Below are 16,211 nucleotides of genomic sequence, written 5' to 3'. Positions count from 1 at the left end.
AGTAGAGACGGGTCTCGCCCTTGCTCAGGCTGGTTTCGAACTCCTGACCTCAAGCAATCTGCCCACCTCAGGCTCCCAGAGTGTGGCCCTAGATATTATTTTCTATATATTTTTAGTTAACCAATCAATTTCTTTCTATTTTTAGTAGAGATGGGGTCTCGCTCTTGCTCAGCCTAGTTTCGGAACTCCTGACCTTGAGCGATCCACCCACCTACAGTGCTAGGATTACAGGTGTGAGCCACCGCGCCCGGCCTTCATTTTGTCTTAATCCACTACAATCAGACATCCCCCTACAAATCTATCTACAAAAACTATTCTGACAAGGTAATTCTACCTTTTTTTTTTTTTTCTTGGTAATTCTACCTTGATAAAGGTCACTTCTAGTCCTTATCTCATATGACCTATGAGCAAGGTTTGATACAGTTCATTATTCCTTCCTGGAAATACTTTCTTTAGTTGTTTTCTAGGATACCTCACTGCCGGGTTTTCCTACTATCTCACTGGCTATTGTTTCTTGGTCTCTTTACTAGTTCCTTCTTATCTTTTCCACCTCTAAAAGCTGGAGAGTGCCAAAGCTCATTCCTTTTTTTTTTTTTTTTTTTTTTTTTTTTGGGACAGAGTCTTGCTTTGTTGTCCAGGCTAGAGTGAGTGCCATTGTGTCAGCCTAGCTCACAGCAACCTCAAACTCCTGGGCTCAAGCAATCCTCCTGCCTCAACCTCCCGAGTGGCTGGGACTACAGGCATATGCCACCATGCCTGGCTAATTTTTTCTGTATGTATTAGTTGGCCAATTAATTTCTTTCTATTTATAGTAGAAACGGGGGTCTCGCTCTTGCTCAGGCTGGTTTCGAACTCCTGACCTTGAGCAATCTGCCCACCTCAGCCTCTCAGAGTGCTAGGATTACAGGTGTGAGCCACCACGCCCGGCTGGAACTCAGTCCTTGAACTGCTTTCTTCATCTATACTCTGACTTCTAAGGTCATGTCAATTTGACTCACAGTTTTAAATACCTAGTGACATCCAAATTTGTTATCTCCAGGTTGGACTTCTTCCCTTAACGCTAAAGCTGTATTTCCAGCTGTCCTCTCAAAATCTCCATTTAGAAATCTAATAGGCACCTCAAATTTAACATGCTCAAATCAAAACTCCCTATTTTCCTCCCCAAATCTGCTTATCCCTGAAAAAAATCTCTTTATCAGCAAATGGCAATCCCATTCTTTTAATTTTTAGGCCAAAATATGTAGATTCATCCATAACTCCTTCCTTTCTTTCATACTTCGTATCTAACCCATCAGAAAATTATATGTGTTCTACCTTCAACAACTTCTCATCATCTCCATTGCTACCTCCCTGGTCTAAGCACCCATCATTTCCCACCTGAGTAATTCCAACAGCCTCCTAACTTCTCTGTTTCTGCCCTTGCCTCTGAGATATAACCTATTCTCAAGAAAGTAGTAAGCTGGTCTTTTAAAACATTACTCAGTGTCACTCATCAGCTCAAGATCTCCGATGATTTCTTATTCAGAGTAAAAGCCAAGGCCCTTGGAATAGCCCTTTAAAATCTGGACCCATCATAAATTCTTTCACTTCAACTCCCCTCCGCTTGCTTACTCTAGTTTAGCCATCCTAGGTCTATGGATACATGTAGAATATTCCAGCTTCAGGACACCTGCATTTGTCTGGAACACTTGTCTCCCAGATAATGTGTAGATTACTCCTTCACCTACTGCAGGTTGTTCTTTAAATCTCATTTTCTCAGATCATCCTATTTAAAACTGTAGCCTCTCTAGCCTCCTGACACTTTAGTCCTCTTTCCTTTGTTTTTCTCATATTTATTATCAGCTGAAATACCATGTATTTAAGTTTTGGGGTTTTTTTGGTGGATGTTATTTACTGTTTATATCCCCAAACCTTCTGAGGGCTGGAATTTGATGTTTTGTTCATTGCTGAATCCTCAATGCCCCAAAACAGCTGGCACACATTAAGTGCCTGATAAACAATTGCTAAATAAGTGAATCCACACCAAATTGATAAACCATGTGGATTTATTTTAAAAATTAAAGATTCTTGAAATATTGAGAAGAAACTCCTAAGTTTATCAAGCACAGGAAAAGTGACTATATGGCTTTTGTTATAGTGGTTGTTGTTTGGTAAAAGTAGGGGCTATGCCCAGGATTTATCTGTTACCACTATTTCAAAGATGCTTCACACTGTCTCCTAATCTTACTTCTCCTTTTCTCTAAGATTACTCAAGTTATTCTAGCACTGAAGAAGGGTAAGTGGTCAGGCAGATCCATAGTATAAAATGGAGTCCTTTTGCTTATACCACTGGTTTCAAATAGAATCAACCTTAGTAAGGGAAATAGTAGAGGAATGCAGCTAAGACTGCTCAACTTCAATTCACCAAAGACAAAGCCACGTGTCATTTTACAATCCAAATAACTAAGTGACTACTACTACAGAGCCTTGGCACAGACTCTTGAGATTTAAAGGGGATGAAGAAAGCAAGGCGAGAGATGAAGCTTCAGAGAAAGACTGGAAGTTATGTGTCACTAAGGAAAACTAGGAAAGGAGGAAAAGTTTGGATACCTCCGAAAATGAAAGAAGCGGCAGGCTACAGTTGAATCATCTTGCTCCTGTTCCTTAAACTTCCGATACCGCTCCAGGCGGCACTCACGACACTTGTGCAGGTGAGGTGCCACATTGATGCACGACCCATCCTGCAGGAAGGGCTCTCCAGACTGCTTCAGCTTCTTCACTTTGCTGACATCTTTCAGCACTGATTGACCAACTGTGGCAAAGGAGGGAAGAGAAAAGGCTGTCATGAGATGTATAATTAGGGCCCAATAACATGATCCTCTTGGGGGCAGGCATTTTGTCCTGACCTGAGCTAGTCCTCCTTACACTGCTTGGGCATGTGCCCATTATGTCCATCCTTCACAGAAATGGAAAGCAGGGAACAAAGAACCATGGAGAACTTGTGGCAAGTGCTCTACTATAGCAAAATAATTCTGAGTATGGCTTTGAAAAACCCAAGGCAGCAGAACGTAGCCATCACTTGCCTCTAGTCCCTCAGGATATGGCTATTCTGTTAATCAGGACCACTTGAGCTCCCACAGGATACCAATTCCTAATGAAAACAGCTACTTTTACCACCAGACTTTGTCTTACATACTTCTGGACCAAAACCTCACACCACAGAAGTTAATGGAAGCAAACAGAGGGGTAATTCTCTTTGCTCCATCAAATCTACAAAGGGCTGCTATGTAGGAATGGAGACCAGTTCTCAGGAACTCCCCTGAAGTAAATTAAAGAGGATGGGCCAAAGTGAAGTAGAAAGGGAGGAGGCAAACACAAAGAAATAGTTCCTGACCAAAAATAACAGACTGCCAAGGATGATCAAGAGTCCTCCTTTGTGGGATTATCATTATATGGGACAGATACCCCTCTTAGAGTGCTGGTTTAGATGCAATTCTGCCCTGAACCAAGTTTGATGAGGGGCTTCTGCCAGGTCCTTTTGGCTTCGTAATTCTATGAGATTATAGAACTTTCCATCAAAGTTAGGGCCTATGCTGCACAAGAGCACAACAGGCATTTGAGACTACTGCCAGCGCAAAGCCCATGTATAGCCCCAGCAGGATCACCTTTCAGGGGGGCGGTCCGAGGTCGGCCCTTGGGGGCCTGCTTCCCTTTGCCTTTGCCCAGCAACAGCTCAGCACCACGCTCCCCATTGGGGCCCAGCTTCCCCATCAGGTGCTCCGGAATCCCCTTCAGGCCAGTCTTAGCCTGCAGCTGCTCCTCAGAGTCGCTCATATCTGACAGGTCACTGTTAGTGCTGGAGTCCGAGTCCTGTCTGCAAGCCAAGCTTCGCTCATCCAGTGAGAACCTTTTCACAGCTTCAAAAGGAGCTTTGTTCTCCTGTGAAAATTCTGCCGGGGAGGACAGAAAACTGCCTGAGTGCCTGCCAAAGACGTTACTAAAGGTTTTGAGGAGGGGATTGTCCTGTTGCCCAGGCCCCACAGTTGGCCTCTCCTCTGTGGGGCTGGAGGAGAGAGTAGGCATCTCAATGGGCTGAGTGAGGCTGCTGGTGGGTGAGCTGGAGCGGCCATTCCCCATGGCAGAGAGGCTTGGGCACCCAGTGGTAAGAGCTGAGCCCAGAACACCAGACACCAGCTTGGAGGGGTCAGTTGTAATGAAGAGAGTTTTCTTCTTTGCTAAAGATGCTGAATCTGCAGAGGAGTGAGACTCGGGCCAGCTAGGTGCTGCCTTTGAGGTGACAGTGGTAGCAGAGGAAGAGCTACCTGATGCCTGAGATGCAAAGCTGCTGAAAGGGCTATGTTCAACTTTCTCCACAAATGCCAGGAAAGGGTTAGAAGGCTCTTCTCGGGATAGTTTGGGGGGCTGTAAAAATAGATTTTCATGACTTTCTGGGGCGCGGGTATTTAGGAGGCTCCGTGGGAAGGCTGGAGTGAGAGTGGGCATGGACTCTGCAGGCACTTTCCGGTCCACAGAGCTGCCAGCCTTAGAGCCTGGCTTAGTGTCTGTTCCAAGAGTAGATCTGCCTTTACACAGGCCTGAGCTCAGGCTCTCAAGGCTTTGTTTGAACGAGTCCCGACTAGAGGAATCATCAGCCAAACTCTCTGAAACGGTAGTGAAGTAGTTACTGGTGGGTAAAGTTTGGGACATGCATTGAAAAAACAAGTTTTTGGAGAGATCAGAGTCTTTCTGAGACTCTGGTGCAGAGCTACAGCCAAAAGAGAAGCCCAAAGGTTTGTTCTCTGTGGCTAGAACCCCATTGGACTGGCTCCTTCCACTTCCAAAAGTCAAAGGTTGCAATGAACTTGGGAGAGGTGCTCCAAATCCAGAAGAAGCCAGAATAGAATTCCTTGAATTCTGAAAGGAAGATAGCCTAAGTTAGTGATGCAGCTTCTCATGACAATCTAAAGATCTCTTTCTTGGACCTATCACTAGGATCAACATTTATTGTGGGTCAATCAACTTTTCTCTAATTCCATGGATCTGCTCTTATAACTGGATTTTACCAGCAGTAGGGAAGAAACCTGCCACAGACCACATCAAGGGCATCTTTAGCAAGGTGAACCAGAGATAGCAGAATGTCATTCATCCTGCCACTCCCTGGTTGTTACCCAACTGGTTATCAGTCTTAAGAGGCTGTGTAAGCTTCTTACTAGGGAATGGGGGAAAAGGGTTCCTGAACAGACATCAGCTTTTACTTTGAAATATACCTAGTGACTCCTTTAATAGTAATATATTACAATGGCCTTAGTAGCTATTGTTAAAGTTTTGATTTACTTAGGCCATTGCAAATTGTCCATCTTACAAAAAGTGACTTCCTTCCCTGACGAGCCCATTGTACATTAAAGAAAACTATTCTCTTTATTAATCTGAAACTCCATGAGAAGGACCCTTTTGGAATTTAGCCATCTATTAATATTTATGACAAGTCTACCTAAAATCTGAATATATGTAAGACCTAAACTTGTGAAATTAAAGAGAGCAAACTATTTACTGAGACCTTTTATTATAATTAGGATCTAATAAGGCTCCAAAGAGGAAATAAAGTATATACTGGAGAATATCCACCAAACAAAAACTCAGCATAACAAAGTGAAGAATGAAATAATAAAACATTATCCTTTTCTTCTTTTACCTTGAAAATGTTAATTTCTACATGTGAATGAATGTGTGCATAAAAAAGGATGGGGGCATTTTCCCATATATTTGCACACATGTGCATATACAGAGACAGTGTGAGCCTTTACTTAATATTGGTTAATTTAATAAAATCCAGATCCTAACATTTAACTTGCAAATTATATACTAAAAAAATTAATTTTCAAGTAACAGAGGATAATATCCTTCAGCATTCACTTTATTTATTTATTTATTAAATTTATTTTTATTTTTTATTTTTTTAGAGACAGAGTCTCACTTTGTTGCCCAGGCTAGAATGAGTGCCGTGGTGTCAGCCTAGCTCACAGCAACCTCAATCTCCTGGGCTTAAGCAATCCTCCTGCCTCAGCCTCCCGAGTAGCTGGGACTACAGGCATGCACCACCATGCCTGGCTTATTTTTTATATGTATATTTTTAGTTGGTCAATTAATTTCTTTCTATTTTTAGTAGAGATGGGGTCTCGCTTTTGCTCAGGCTGGTTTCCAACTCCTGACCTTGAGCAATCTGCCCGCCTTGGCCACTCAGAGTGCTAGGATTACAGGTGTGAGCCATCACGCCCGGCCAACATTCACTTTAAAACATGAGAAATATTGGTGCCGTTCACTTCCATTCTCAAAAAAATAATAAAACATGAGAAATAAAGATTATTCCATGACTATTTAATAGATATAGAGTTTCCTTTTGGAGTGATGAAATTTCTGGAACTAAATAGTGGTCATGGTGTGAATGTACTAAATGCTACATATTTGTACATTTTAAAATGGTTAAAATGATAAATTTTATGTTACATGTATTTTATCATAATTAAAAAAAACGATTCAGGATAAACAAAAGGGCCATTCTTTCAACATTTAGGCTTTCCACGAGGGCAGCATAGAGGCATCAGAACAAGGCAGGCCACCTATGGCTTGCCTCTAATTGATATTTGCCACTGAGACTACTTTGGGGCATTTTAGAGTTAAAACATTAGAGTTTACTTTCTTATTCTTCTTCCCACTAACCAACAAGCATTGTCATAACCCCCCTTCCCACAATAGAGAACAAGGGAATTCACATAGCCCTGAGGGTTTGCTGTTGTTTCACTAGCAGGATTTGGCCAGAAGCCTTGACATCTGCATGACTGCAAGGAACCAGCATGGGCAGCTCATGTTTCACTCCTAAACTTTCCCTTTAAAAATAAATACACATTTAATGATTGGGCAGATATTTAAAGAAAAAGAAAAGAAATAAAAATTTAAAAAATATACACATGAATGAAAAATAATTTGGATGATCTTTCATTTTCCTTCAAATGATTAAATTCTAGATCCTTTTCTTATAAGAAAGTGATGACAAACTGATTTCAACCCAGTTTTTAGGGTAAGAAGTGTCCGGTTGGTTGTGCCACTATTTTAGATAAGGCAGCATTCATTTCTGTACTTTTAAATCATATGCTAGGAGAAGACCCAGGCTGAAACATTAGTAAAATGACTGATACAGTCACAGAAATTTCTTCAAACTGTTTGGAAAAAATACCCTTTAATTCCAAATTTCACCTATTCAGCTTTCCTACTCCAAGAATAGCAGCATTTGATGGATCTCTTAACAAAATGTAACATTTGGTCTATTTTGTAAGCTCCATTTACGTTCACAGGGTCTTTGACATGGAGTTGATACTCATGTACTATGATGACTTACACTGGAAATCCACATAAGATCATCACCTGGTTTCTTTGGGAATGTCAGTCAATTAAGCGAGGACAATCCGTGACCAATATGAAATTTGCATTTACAGGCCTTCTTTGATATGTGGACATTTTATCTCTCTTCTCATCCCTGCACACTAGGGATTAATGATTTGCATTTGCTGGGGGACGGGAAGAAGTCCAATGAAATGTATACGCCATGTTTTATCTGGCACTGTTATATCTGAAATGATTTCATTTTAAGCCCCTTCAAATATTCAACTCCTTATTCATAATATACAGTGCTTAGCACACAGTAGTTTTCTATATATAATTTTGAAAAGTCATTAAGCATTTCATCTTTGTATTTGATATTCTAGCTTGAATTAACAGCCCACTTGAAAAAATATATGACTAGCACCATATATCATACTTTGGTGACCAAAATTAGTCAAAAAGACTATATAACTGATTTTGATACTGTTTCAAATTTGGATCGAGGAGTCAACTTTATGTTAACTTACACTTAACAACAGTTCCGTTTTAGCAACAATATATGCATATCAAATAAAGAACACAGTAAATTGGATACTACTGTGATTAAATCCATCAAATTTTCCAGATAAGGTCAAAAGATGAACTTGGGGAGAAAAATAAACTTTTATGTTTTATGGCCTTATCAAATGATGGAAAGTAACCCAGCCTCAAGGGAAAATATGAAAGAAATGATGAACTGAAAACAGGTAATGGCAGCTTGCATACACAGCCTTAATTATAGTGTTCACTGTTAACAGCACTGTGATTCATTAACCTTGCCTCTCATAGGCCTGGTGGAGGCTCAACGACTCCGTAAACTAAATAGATAATTGAATCTAAAAAATTCCCCACCAGATCGATTTTAATATCTCATTAAATTGGGTTGTATAATCAGTTTTTTTTTTTTTTTTTTTTTATATTTTTTTTTTTATAGTAGAGACGGGGTCTCACTCTTGCTCAGGCTGGTTTTGAACTCCTGACCTTGAGCAATCCGCCCGCCTCGGCCTCCCAAGAGCTAGGATTACAGGCGTGAGCCACAGCGCCCGGCCTATAATCAGTTTTTGATTAGCCCAATTGTTCAGGTGACTTTTAAGAGCAGATAAAGTTATTAAAATATATATATTTGCCGAGTGAGCACTAAAGGCCTATCCACAGAGTACAATTTAAGCCATCTCAGAAATATTCCTTCCCTGGGGCATTTGAGATGCTTTTCAATGTGTTAACAACAAAGTAGGGTGAAAGAGTGAACCCAAATCTTGTAAATCTGCCCCTCAAGCAACTCACCTCTCCTGAGGCCTGCGACCAGCTGCCTTTCTGTTTTTCCGGCCCAGTCCCTGCTGCAAGACCAGTGTCTGAGATCCTCACCGTGGTTGGGGTGGAGTTGGCAGTAGTGACCACAGCTGCTGAAGCCACCATGCCCTGGCCAACTTGTTCCAGTGTTTTTCCTGCCTCTTTATTTTCGGCTCCACCCACCTCTGGGGCCAAAGGTGTCTGACCTGTCGCTGCAGAATATGGAGTGAAAGGTACAGGTGTGTCCCCACCTACAGGCTCATCCTGCACCACCAGAGTCCTGCCGTTTTCTTTGGTGTAAGTGGCAAAGCGAATGTTGCGGTTAATCTGGGGGACAAATGTAGACGGTGGCTGCTTGGCTCTCTGATCCAGACCTGGCTCTCCACTGGCATTCCCTCCTTTCCAGGGCCCTCGGCTTGCCTCACCTCCATCGCTCCCATTACTGTCTACTTCACCCCTGTCTCCTTTTAATTTCTTTGATGCAGGGTCACACCCAGAGTCCGAAGCACTTTTCCTCCTCCGGCCATCTTTCCCCTCTATGCTCTCTCTCTTCTTCTTTCCTTTGGAAGATTTTACTGCTTTTAACGTACCCCCCTACAAAACAAAATTCAAAAAAGATTTATTACAAGGACCTTTCATCCTGTGAAAACCATAAACCATTAGCTCTTTCCCATCTCTAGAAGCAGACAAAGCAGGCCCAGATTGCCAAATTCCAATGCCAACTCTAAGTCATCCTCTTTGTCAAAAAGCTCCAATCTTTATATACACACATTTAGGACAACAGTCATTATAGGTTAACTCACTTGGCAAACCTCCTCTTAAATAAAACACACTATTTCTTCAAATGGACTTTTTAAAGGGTATGAACAATTTGTGAAATTTCTTTTATAAATAGACTGCTAGAGCTAGGCTGGGAGCTCATTTGCCCGTTGATGAAATAACTCATTTTATTACATATTTATCTCCTTGTTTCACAGAACCTTGCATTTCAAGTACTGAAATACAAATTCTCTTCTATCCAGAAGTCACTAAAACCAACATTTGTGAGTCTGCAACCAAAGGAAAAGTGAACTTGACAAAGATGGGCTCGAATTGCTCACATAGACACTATAAAAATAATCTTCAGACCTTATTTCAAAGCATTAGACAGAGAAAAGGGAAAAAAGTAGGCTGCCACAGGCCAAAAAGCCAAATCTCTTATTTCTTCTAGTAATTTCAGACTATCTCGTGAAACCTTGCTTGTGCCTTATTTGAGAGGCCACACGGGGCAATTCCTATCTCTGACTAAACGTCTCCTCTGAGAAGAATGAAGGGAGTGGGACATGGGACACAGCTAACATTCTCTCAAGCAATCTTTGGGCAGCAAAGACACAGTTACAACTGGAACATTTTCTAGATCGGTATTCCACTATGGAGCAGGTACTCGTTTTAGCTTTATTTAGAAATGTGTGTTGGGGGTGGTAACAAGTGACACAATTGTTTAACCATTAATATTTATCAATTTAATTAATCTACTCCTACTGCCCTTGAAAACGTATAGATTCTTTACAGATCCACATCTTTACTGTAATCATTATTATAGCTGTTAAAATGGAAAATTTTAAAAATTTTATGTTTCTTCTCATCAGTTCTAGTTTCTGTATTTTTTCTTTTGCTACCTTCGTTTCCATTATTTCTCCTTTAATTTCACTCTACAACTCTTAAATAAAGCTCAAGATTTACTTCCATTTCTCCCATACTTCTCATAATATTATCTAAGTTTCCAAATTTTTCATTCAAGAGCTGTTTCTGATTGCTAAGTATTATTTTCTTTGATCCTCTTTTAAAACTCTTATATCCTTTCTTCAATCTCTAGCAATACCCAGTTTTCAGTGTTGTGAACTATAGAAGTACAACCAGTGAAATCTGTCCTTTCTTGCTCATTCACTTACGCTCACATTTAAAGGAGACCAGGTGGTTGTGGACCTCTAAAAACAGTTAATAAAACCTTGGCAGAGGCCAGGCGTGGTGGCTCACGCCTGTAATCCTAGCTCTTGGGAGGCCGAGGCGGGCGGATTGCTCAAGGTCAGGAGTTCAAAACCAGCCTGAGCAAGAGAAAGACCCCGTCTCTACTATAAATAGAAAGAAATTAATTGGCCAACTAATATATATAGAAAAAATTAGCTGGGCATGGTGGCGCATGCCTGCAGTCCCAGCTACTCGGGAGGCTGAGGCAGAAGGATCGCTCGAGCCCAGGAGTTTGAGGTTGCTGTGAGCTAGGCTGACGCCACGGCACTCACTCTAGCCTGGACAACAAAGTGAGACTCTGTCTCAAAAACAAAACAAAACAAAACAAAAAAAACCTTGGCAGAACTGTCAAAATAATTATACTTTGCTAGCCAAGGAGATAGTCACAAAATGGCAATGCCAAATAGGGAAGCACCAACATCTATTGCTAAACACCACAGATCCCACCTCTAATTCATCTAGCTAACTTGAAGAGACTGGCTCACAGCAACCTCCTACCATTCCCTAAACAACTTATAAGTATGTCCTACTTACAGTGAGCTACTCACATATGAGTAAACAGCCTAGGACACTAAGATCAGCACTCCCCAGTTATATCTGTCCAGCTCAAAAGTACCTGGCATACAATTGTGCTTAACAACGGATATAATAAGGAGGCCCAATACACCACCAAAGTAACAAGCTGTCTTCAGCCACGCAAACATAGTCAAAAGACTTAAAAGTTGTGGTACCATCATATGTAGTAAACAGCTATTAAATTTAACCATGATTTTTCTTCTTCTTTTTTTTTAAGACAGAGTCTTGGGCCAGGCGTGGAGGCTCACACCTGTAATCCTAGCACTCTGGGAGGCCAAGGAGGGTGGATTGCTCAAGGTCAGGAGTTCGAAACCAGCCTGAGCAAGAGTGAGATTCCCGTCTCTACTATAAATAGAAAGAAACTAATTGGCCAACTAATATATATAGAAAAAATTAGCTGGGCTTGGTGGTGCATGCCTGTAGTCCCAGTTACTCAGGAGGCTGAGGCAGCAGGATTGCTTGAGCCCAGGAGTTTGAGGTTGCCGTGAGCTAGGCCAATGCCACGGCACTCACTCTAGCCTGGGCAACAAAGCGAGACTCTGTCTCAAAAAAAAAAGAGGCCGAGTCTTGCTCTCTTGCCCCTGGTAGAGTGCAGTGGCACCATCATAACTTACTGTGACCTCAAACTCTCAGGCTCAAGTGATCCTCCTGCCTCAGCCTCCCAAGGAGCTGACACAACAGGCACACAGCATGACACCTGGCTAATTTTTCTATTTTTAGTAAAGATGGGGTCTTGATATGTTGCTCAGTCTGGTCTCAAACTGCTGAGCTCAAGCAATCCTCCTGCCTTGGCTTCCCAGAATGCTAGAATTACAGGTGTGAGCCACCACACCCCACCTTAAATTTAACCCTGATTCTTCTTTTCCTACTCTGGTGTTTATCAAGAATGACTAGATAAAGATGATGGGGAAGTACTGCATACTAAGCTGAAGTGACCAAGACAGCATTTTTATAGAGTTGCTACGATACCATGAGGAATATGTGGACAGTTGGCCAATAGAAGGAAATTCATGGAATTTCTTGATTGGTTCAGGCAGAGATTTATAATATATCTTTCTTTGGGCTATAATAATTCTGAATGAACTAAGAGTTGGCCTAGTTCATAACAATTACGGAATAACCCACTGTGTGCTGAGCACTGAACTGGGCACCTGTTTGATTTGATTCTACTTGAAAATGCAGAATTTGGTACTCCCTTGGAGCTCACTGCCACCTAATGGGGAAAAGAAAGAGGATGTAGCTTCTCCATTTCTCTCAGGGCAGGTATGTTTGAAAAACATAATATAAATTTTAATAAGTAGTCTTAATATTATTTGTATTTATTAATATTGCTAGTAAATAAATATAAATATTACTACCACATTTTTTAGCCCACTATATTTTGTTGTTGGGTAGGTCATGAATATTACTACTGCTTAATGCATTTTTTCTTTTTTTAAAGACATGGGGTCTCACTCTGTTGCCCAGGCTGGAGTGTAGTGGCACAATCATAGCTCAACTGTAACTTCAAATTCTCGGGCTCAAGCAATCCTCCTGCCTCAGCCTCCAGAGTAGCTAGAACTACAGGTATGCACCACCACACCCAGCTAATTTTTTTAATTTTGCTTAAGATGGGGTCTTGCTTTGTTGCCCAGGCTGGTCTAAGACTCCTGGCCTAAAGCGATCTTCTTGCCTCAGACTCCCCAGTTGCTATGATACCAAGGGTTTGCTCAAACTAGGTTTCTTTCTTGAGACTATCTACCCTAATTAGACAGACTGTGAAGAGAGCAAAAAATGTACAGTGGCCAGAGCTGAACAACTCAAAGGGCATACATAGAAAAACAAACATGTAAAGAATTTACATAACAAGATAATGCAAGCTCACGAGTCTGCTCAGAGACTCGGTCCATTATGATACCTCGCTCTGAGATGTTGCGTTATCCATCAGCATCACATGGATTAGTCTGGGATCCACCGACTTGATCTCACCACTCTACAGCAGGAGCAGGATAGCAGAAAATATGAAAAACAGGGAAAAAGATATTTAATGCCTTGCCCATCAAAACATAATTATATTATTCCCAATATATATAATCATCTCTTTATTGTTTTTTATTCATCTACTACGATGAAAGCTCCAGGAAAACAGGGATCTCTACTGTCTCATTAACTGCTATAATAATAACGTTTCAAACAAGGTCTGGAATATGGTAAGCAATCAAATATTTATTAAGTGAATGAATGAAAGAATTGAGCTCAATGCCCAAGTGTATCTCTTAGAAATGTTAATTTCAAATTCTGTATCTCTTCTTTTCTTCTTCAGTTTTTTTTTTTTTTTTTTTTTTTGAGACAGAGTCTCGCTTTGTTGCCCAGGCTACAGTGAGTGCCGTGGCATCAGCCTAGCTCACAGCAACCTCAAACTCCTGGGCTCAAGCAATCCTTCTGCCTCAGCCTCCCGTGTAGCTGGGACTACAGGCATGTGCCACCATGCCGGGCTAATTTTTTCTATATATATAGTTGGCCAATTAATTTGTTTCTATTTATAGTAGTGATGGGGGTCTCACTCTTGCTCAGGCTGGTTTTGAACTCCTAAACTTGAGCAATCCGCCAACCTCGGCCTCCCAGAGAGCTGGGATTACAGGCTGAGCCACCATGCCCGGCCTCTTCTTCAGTTTTAAAATTTAAAAAACAATTCTTTTTTAGAGGTACGGCCTCATTGTCATCAAGGCTAGAGTGTAGTGGCACAATCATAGCTCACTGCAACCTCGAAATCCTAAGCTTAAGTCATCCTCCTGCCTTAGGCTCCTGAGTAGCTAGGACTACAGGTGTGCACCATACCCAGCTAATTTCTTTTTTGTAGAGAAGTGAGTCTCAAACTCCTGGCCTCAAGCAATCCTCTCACCTTGGCCTCCCGAAGTGCTGGGATTATAGGCATGAGCAAATTTCCTATCTCTAAAACCTTCCTATTCTGTATATTATGAAACCGAAATCCATCAGAAACAACAATCATTAAAAGAATCACTCTACAATTAAAGAATAAAAATTTGGGGTGTCGAGGCGAAGGGTAACTTGATAGAGTATGTCAAATTTATTGTGCCTTTTTTTTTTTTTTTTGAGAGGAAGTCTTGTTCTGTCTGCCCAGGCTAGAGTACAGTGGCCTCATCATAGCTCATTGCAACCTCAAACTCCGGGGCTCAAGTGGTTCTCCTGTTTCAGCCTACCAACTACCTAGGACTATACGTGTACGCCACCACTCTCAGCTAATTTTTCTATTTTTGGTAGAGACAGGTCTTGCCATGTTGCTCAGGCTGGTCTTGAATTCCTGGCCTCAAGCAATCCTCCCACCTTAGCCTCTTAAAGTGCTAGGATCACACGTGTAAGCCACCATGCTAGATTTGTGCATACCCTCTGACCTAGCAGTTACACATACAGAAATTTATTCCAATAAATTAAAAGGATGTTCAAGGATGTTCACTGTGGCATTATTTGTATTACTGACAGTGATTTAAATGTCCATCAATTATAGATTACATTAGTTATGATACATCGATTTAGTGGAATAGTATGCATCTATTTTAAAAGGATCAGGTGGATCTTTATACTTACATTTAAAGATGTTCATTAATTAAGAACGGTAAATCAGGCCGGGCATGGTGCTCACGCCTGTAATCCTAACACTCTGGGAGGCCAAGGTGGGTGGATCACTAAAGGTCAGGAGTTCAAAACCAGCCTGAGCAAGAGTGAGACCTCCGTCTCTACTAAAAATAGAAAGAAACTAATTGGCCAACTAAAAATATATATAAAAAATTAGCCAGCATGGTGGCGCATGCCTGTAGTCCCAGCTACTCGGGAGGCTGAGGCAGAAGGATGGCTTAAGCCCAGGAGTTTGAGGTTGCTGTGAGCTAGGCTGACACCATGGATGGCACTCTAGCCCGGGCAACACAATGAAACTCTGTCTCAAAAAAAAGAAAGAAAAATAAATTATATAACTATGTATCACTATGTATTATGGTGCAATCTGTTACTAAAGTTTGATTTACATAATTATGTATAAGTACATAATATATAAATGTTCTTATACACATATACACACTCAAAATATTTGGAAGAATATAGAATACACACCAAACAATTAATATTAATGATGGTTAGCATTGGAGGGAGTGATATTTGCCTAGGGTAAGGGGCAGCTTTCAATATCTACATTATATATATGTATACTGTTTGAAAATTTTTAATGAATATTAATTTTTAAAAAGTTTAATAAAGACAGGCCAGCCGTGGTGGCTCACGCCTGTAATTCTAGCACTCTGGGAGGCCAGGGCAGGAAGATCGCTCGAGACCAGCCTGAACAAGAGCGAGACCCCGTCTCTACTAAAAATAGAAAGAAATTATCTAGACAACTGAAAACATATATATATGCTTCCAAATTAGCTGGGCATGGTGGCACATGTCTATAGTCCCAGCTACTCAGGAGGCTAAGGCAGAAGGATTGCTTGAGCCCAGGAGTTTTAGGTTGCTGTGATCTAGGCTGACACTACGGCACTCTAGCTTGGGCAACAGAGCCGGACTCTGTCTAAAAAGAAATAAATTTAATAAAGGCAAAATAAAAGCACTTATTGTATGTCACTGCTAAGGACAAGTCTAAAACCAATTCAAAGATGTCATAAATACGTATTTGTTTGCCTCAAAACACTTATCTACTGTTTTTCCTAAACAATTCTTCAGGTACCTCTAGATGCTATGTTCTTCTGTTTATTTCATTTAAAACAACTTTTTTCAGCATCTAGAGTATAAAGTGGCAGAAGTACTACAGAAGCAAACTGACTAGTCTTTTAACTACTAACCTTTATGGATTTGATAAAATAATACCACCACCTCACATTTGTATATTGTTTTACAGATTTCAAAGCACTTTCAAACACATTATCTCAGTACCCAAAACAGTGCTATGAGATTAGTGA

At 40.9% G+C, this 16,211-nt stretch overlaps 1 protein-coding gene across 2 annotated transcripts in view; it reads right to left on the bottom strand.

Moving 5' to 3' along the window:
* The window catches only part of KDM3B (lysine demethylase 3B), a 67,518-nt gene that overhangs the window by 30,541 nt on the left and 20,766 nt on the right, over positions 1–16,211 (bottom strand). The window contains exons 6-9 of one of the 2 annotated variants that reach the window (XM_012748977.3): positions 13,166–13,240; positions 8,680–9,279; positions 3,645–4,893; positions 2,590–2,791 (exon numbers count right to left, since the gene is read on the bottom strand). In XM_012748977.3, coding sequence (XP_012604431.1) covers positions 2,590–2,791; positions 3,645–4,893; positions 8,680–9,279; positions 13,166–13,240 — 2,126 coding nt within the window. The remainder of the gene's footprint in view (positions 1–2,589; positions 2,792–3,644; positions 4,894–8,679; positions 9,280–13,165; positions 13,241–16,211) is intronic. The other variant, XM_020282383.2, reaches the window with a different exon arrangement.

The sequence above is a fragment of the Microcebus murinus genome, chromosome 21 (assembly GCF_040939455.1).
Source record: "Microcebus murinus isolate Inina chromosome 21, M.murinus_Inina_mat1.0, whole genome shotgun sequence".
In the NCBI taxonomy this organism is placed as follows: Eukaryota; Metazoa; Chordata; class Mammalia; order Primates; family Cheirogaleidae; genus Microcebus; species Microcebus murinus.
Note: the sequence above shows the minus strand (reverse complement) of the source record. Positions and strands in the feature narration are given on the sequence as shown.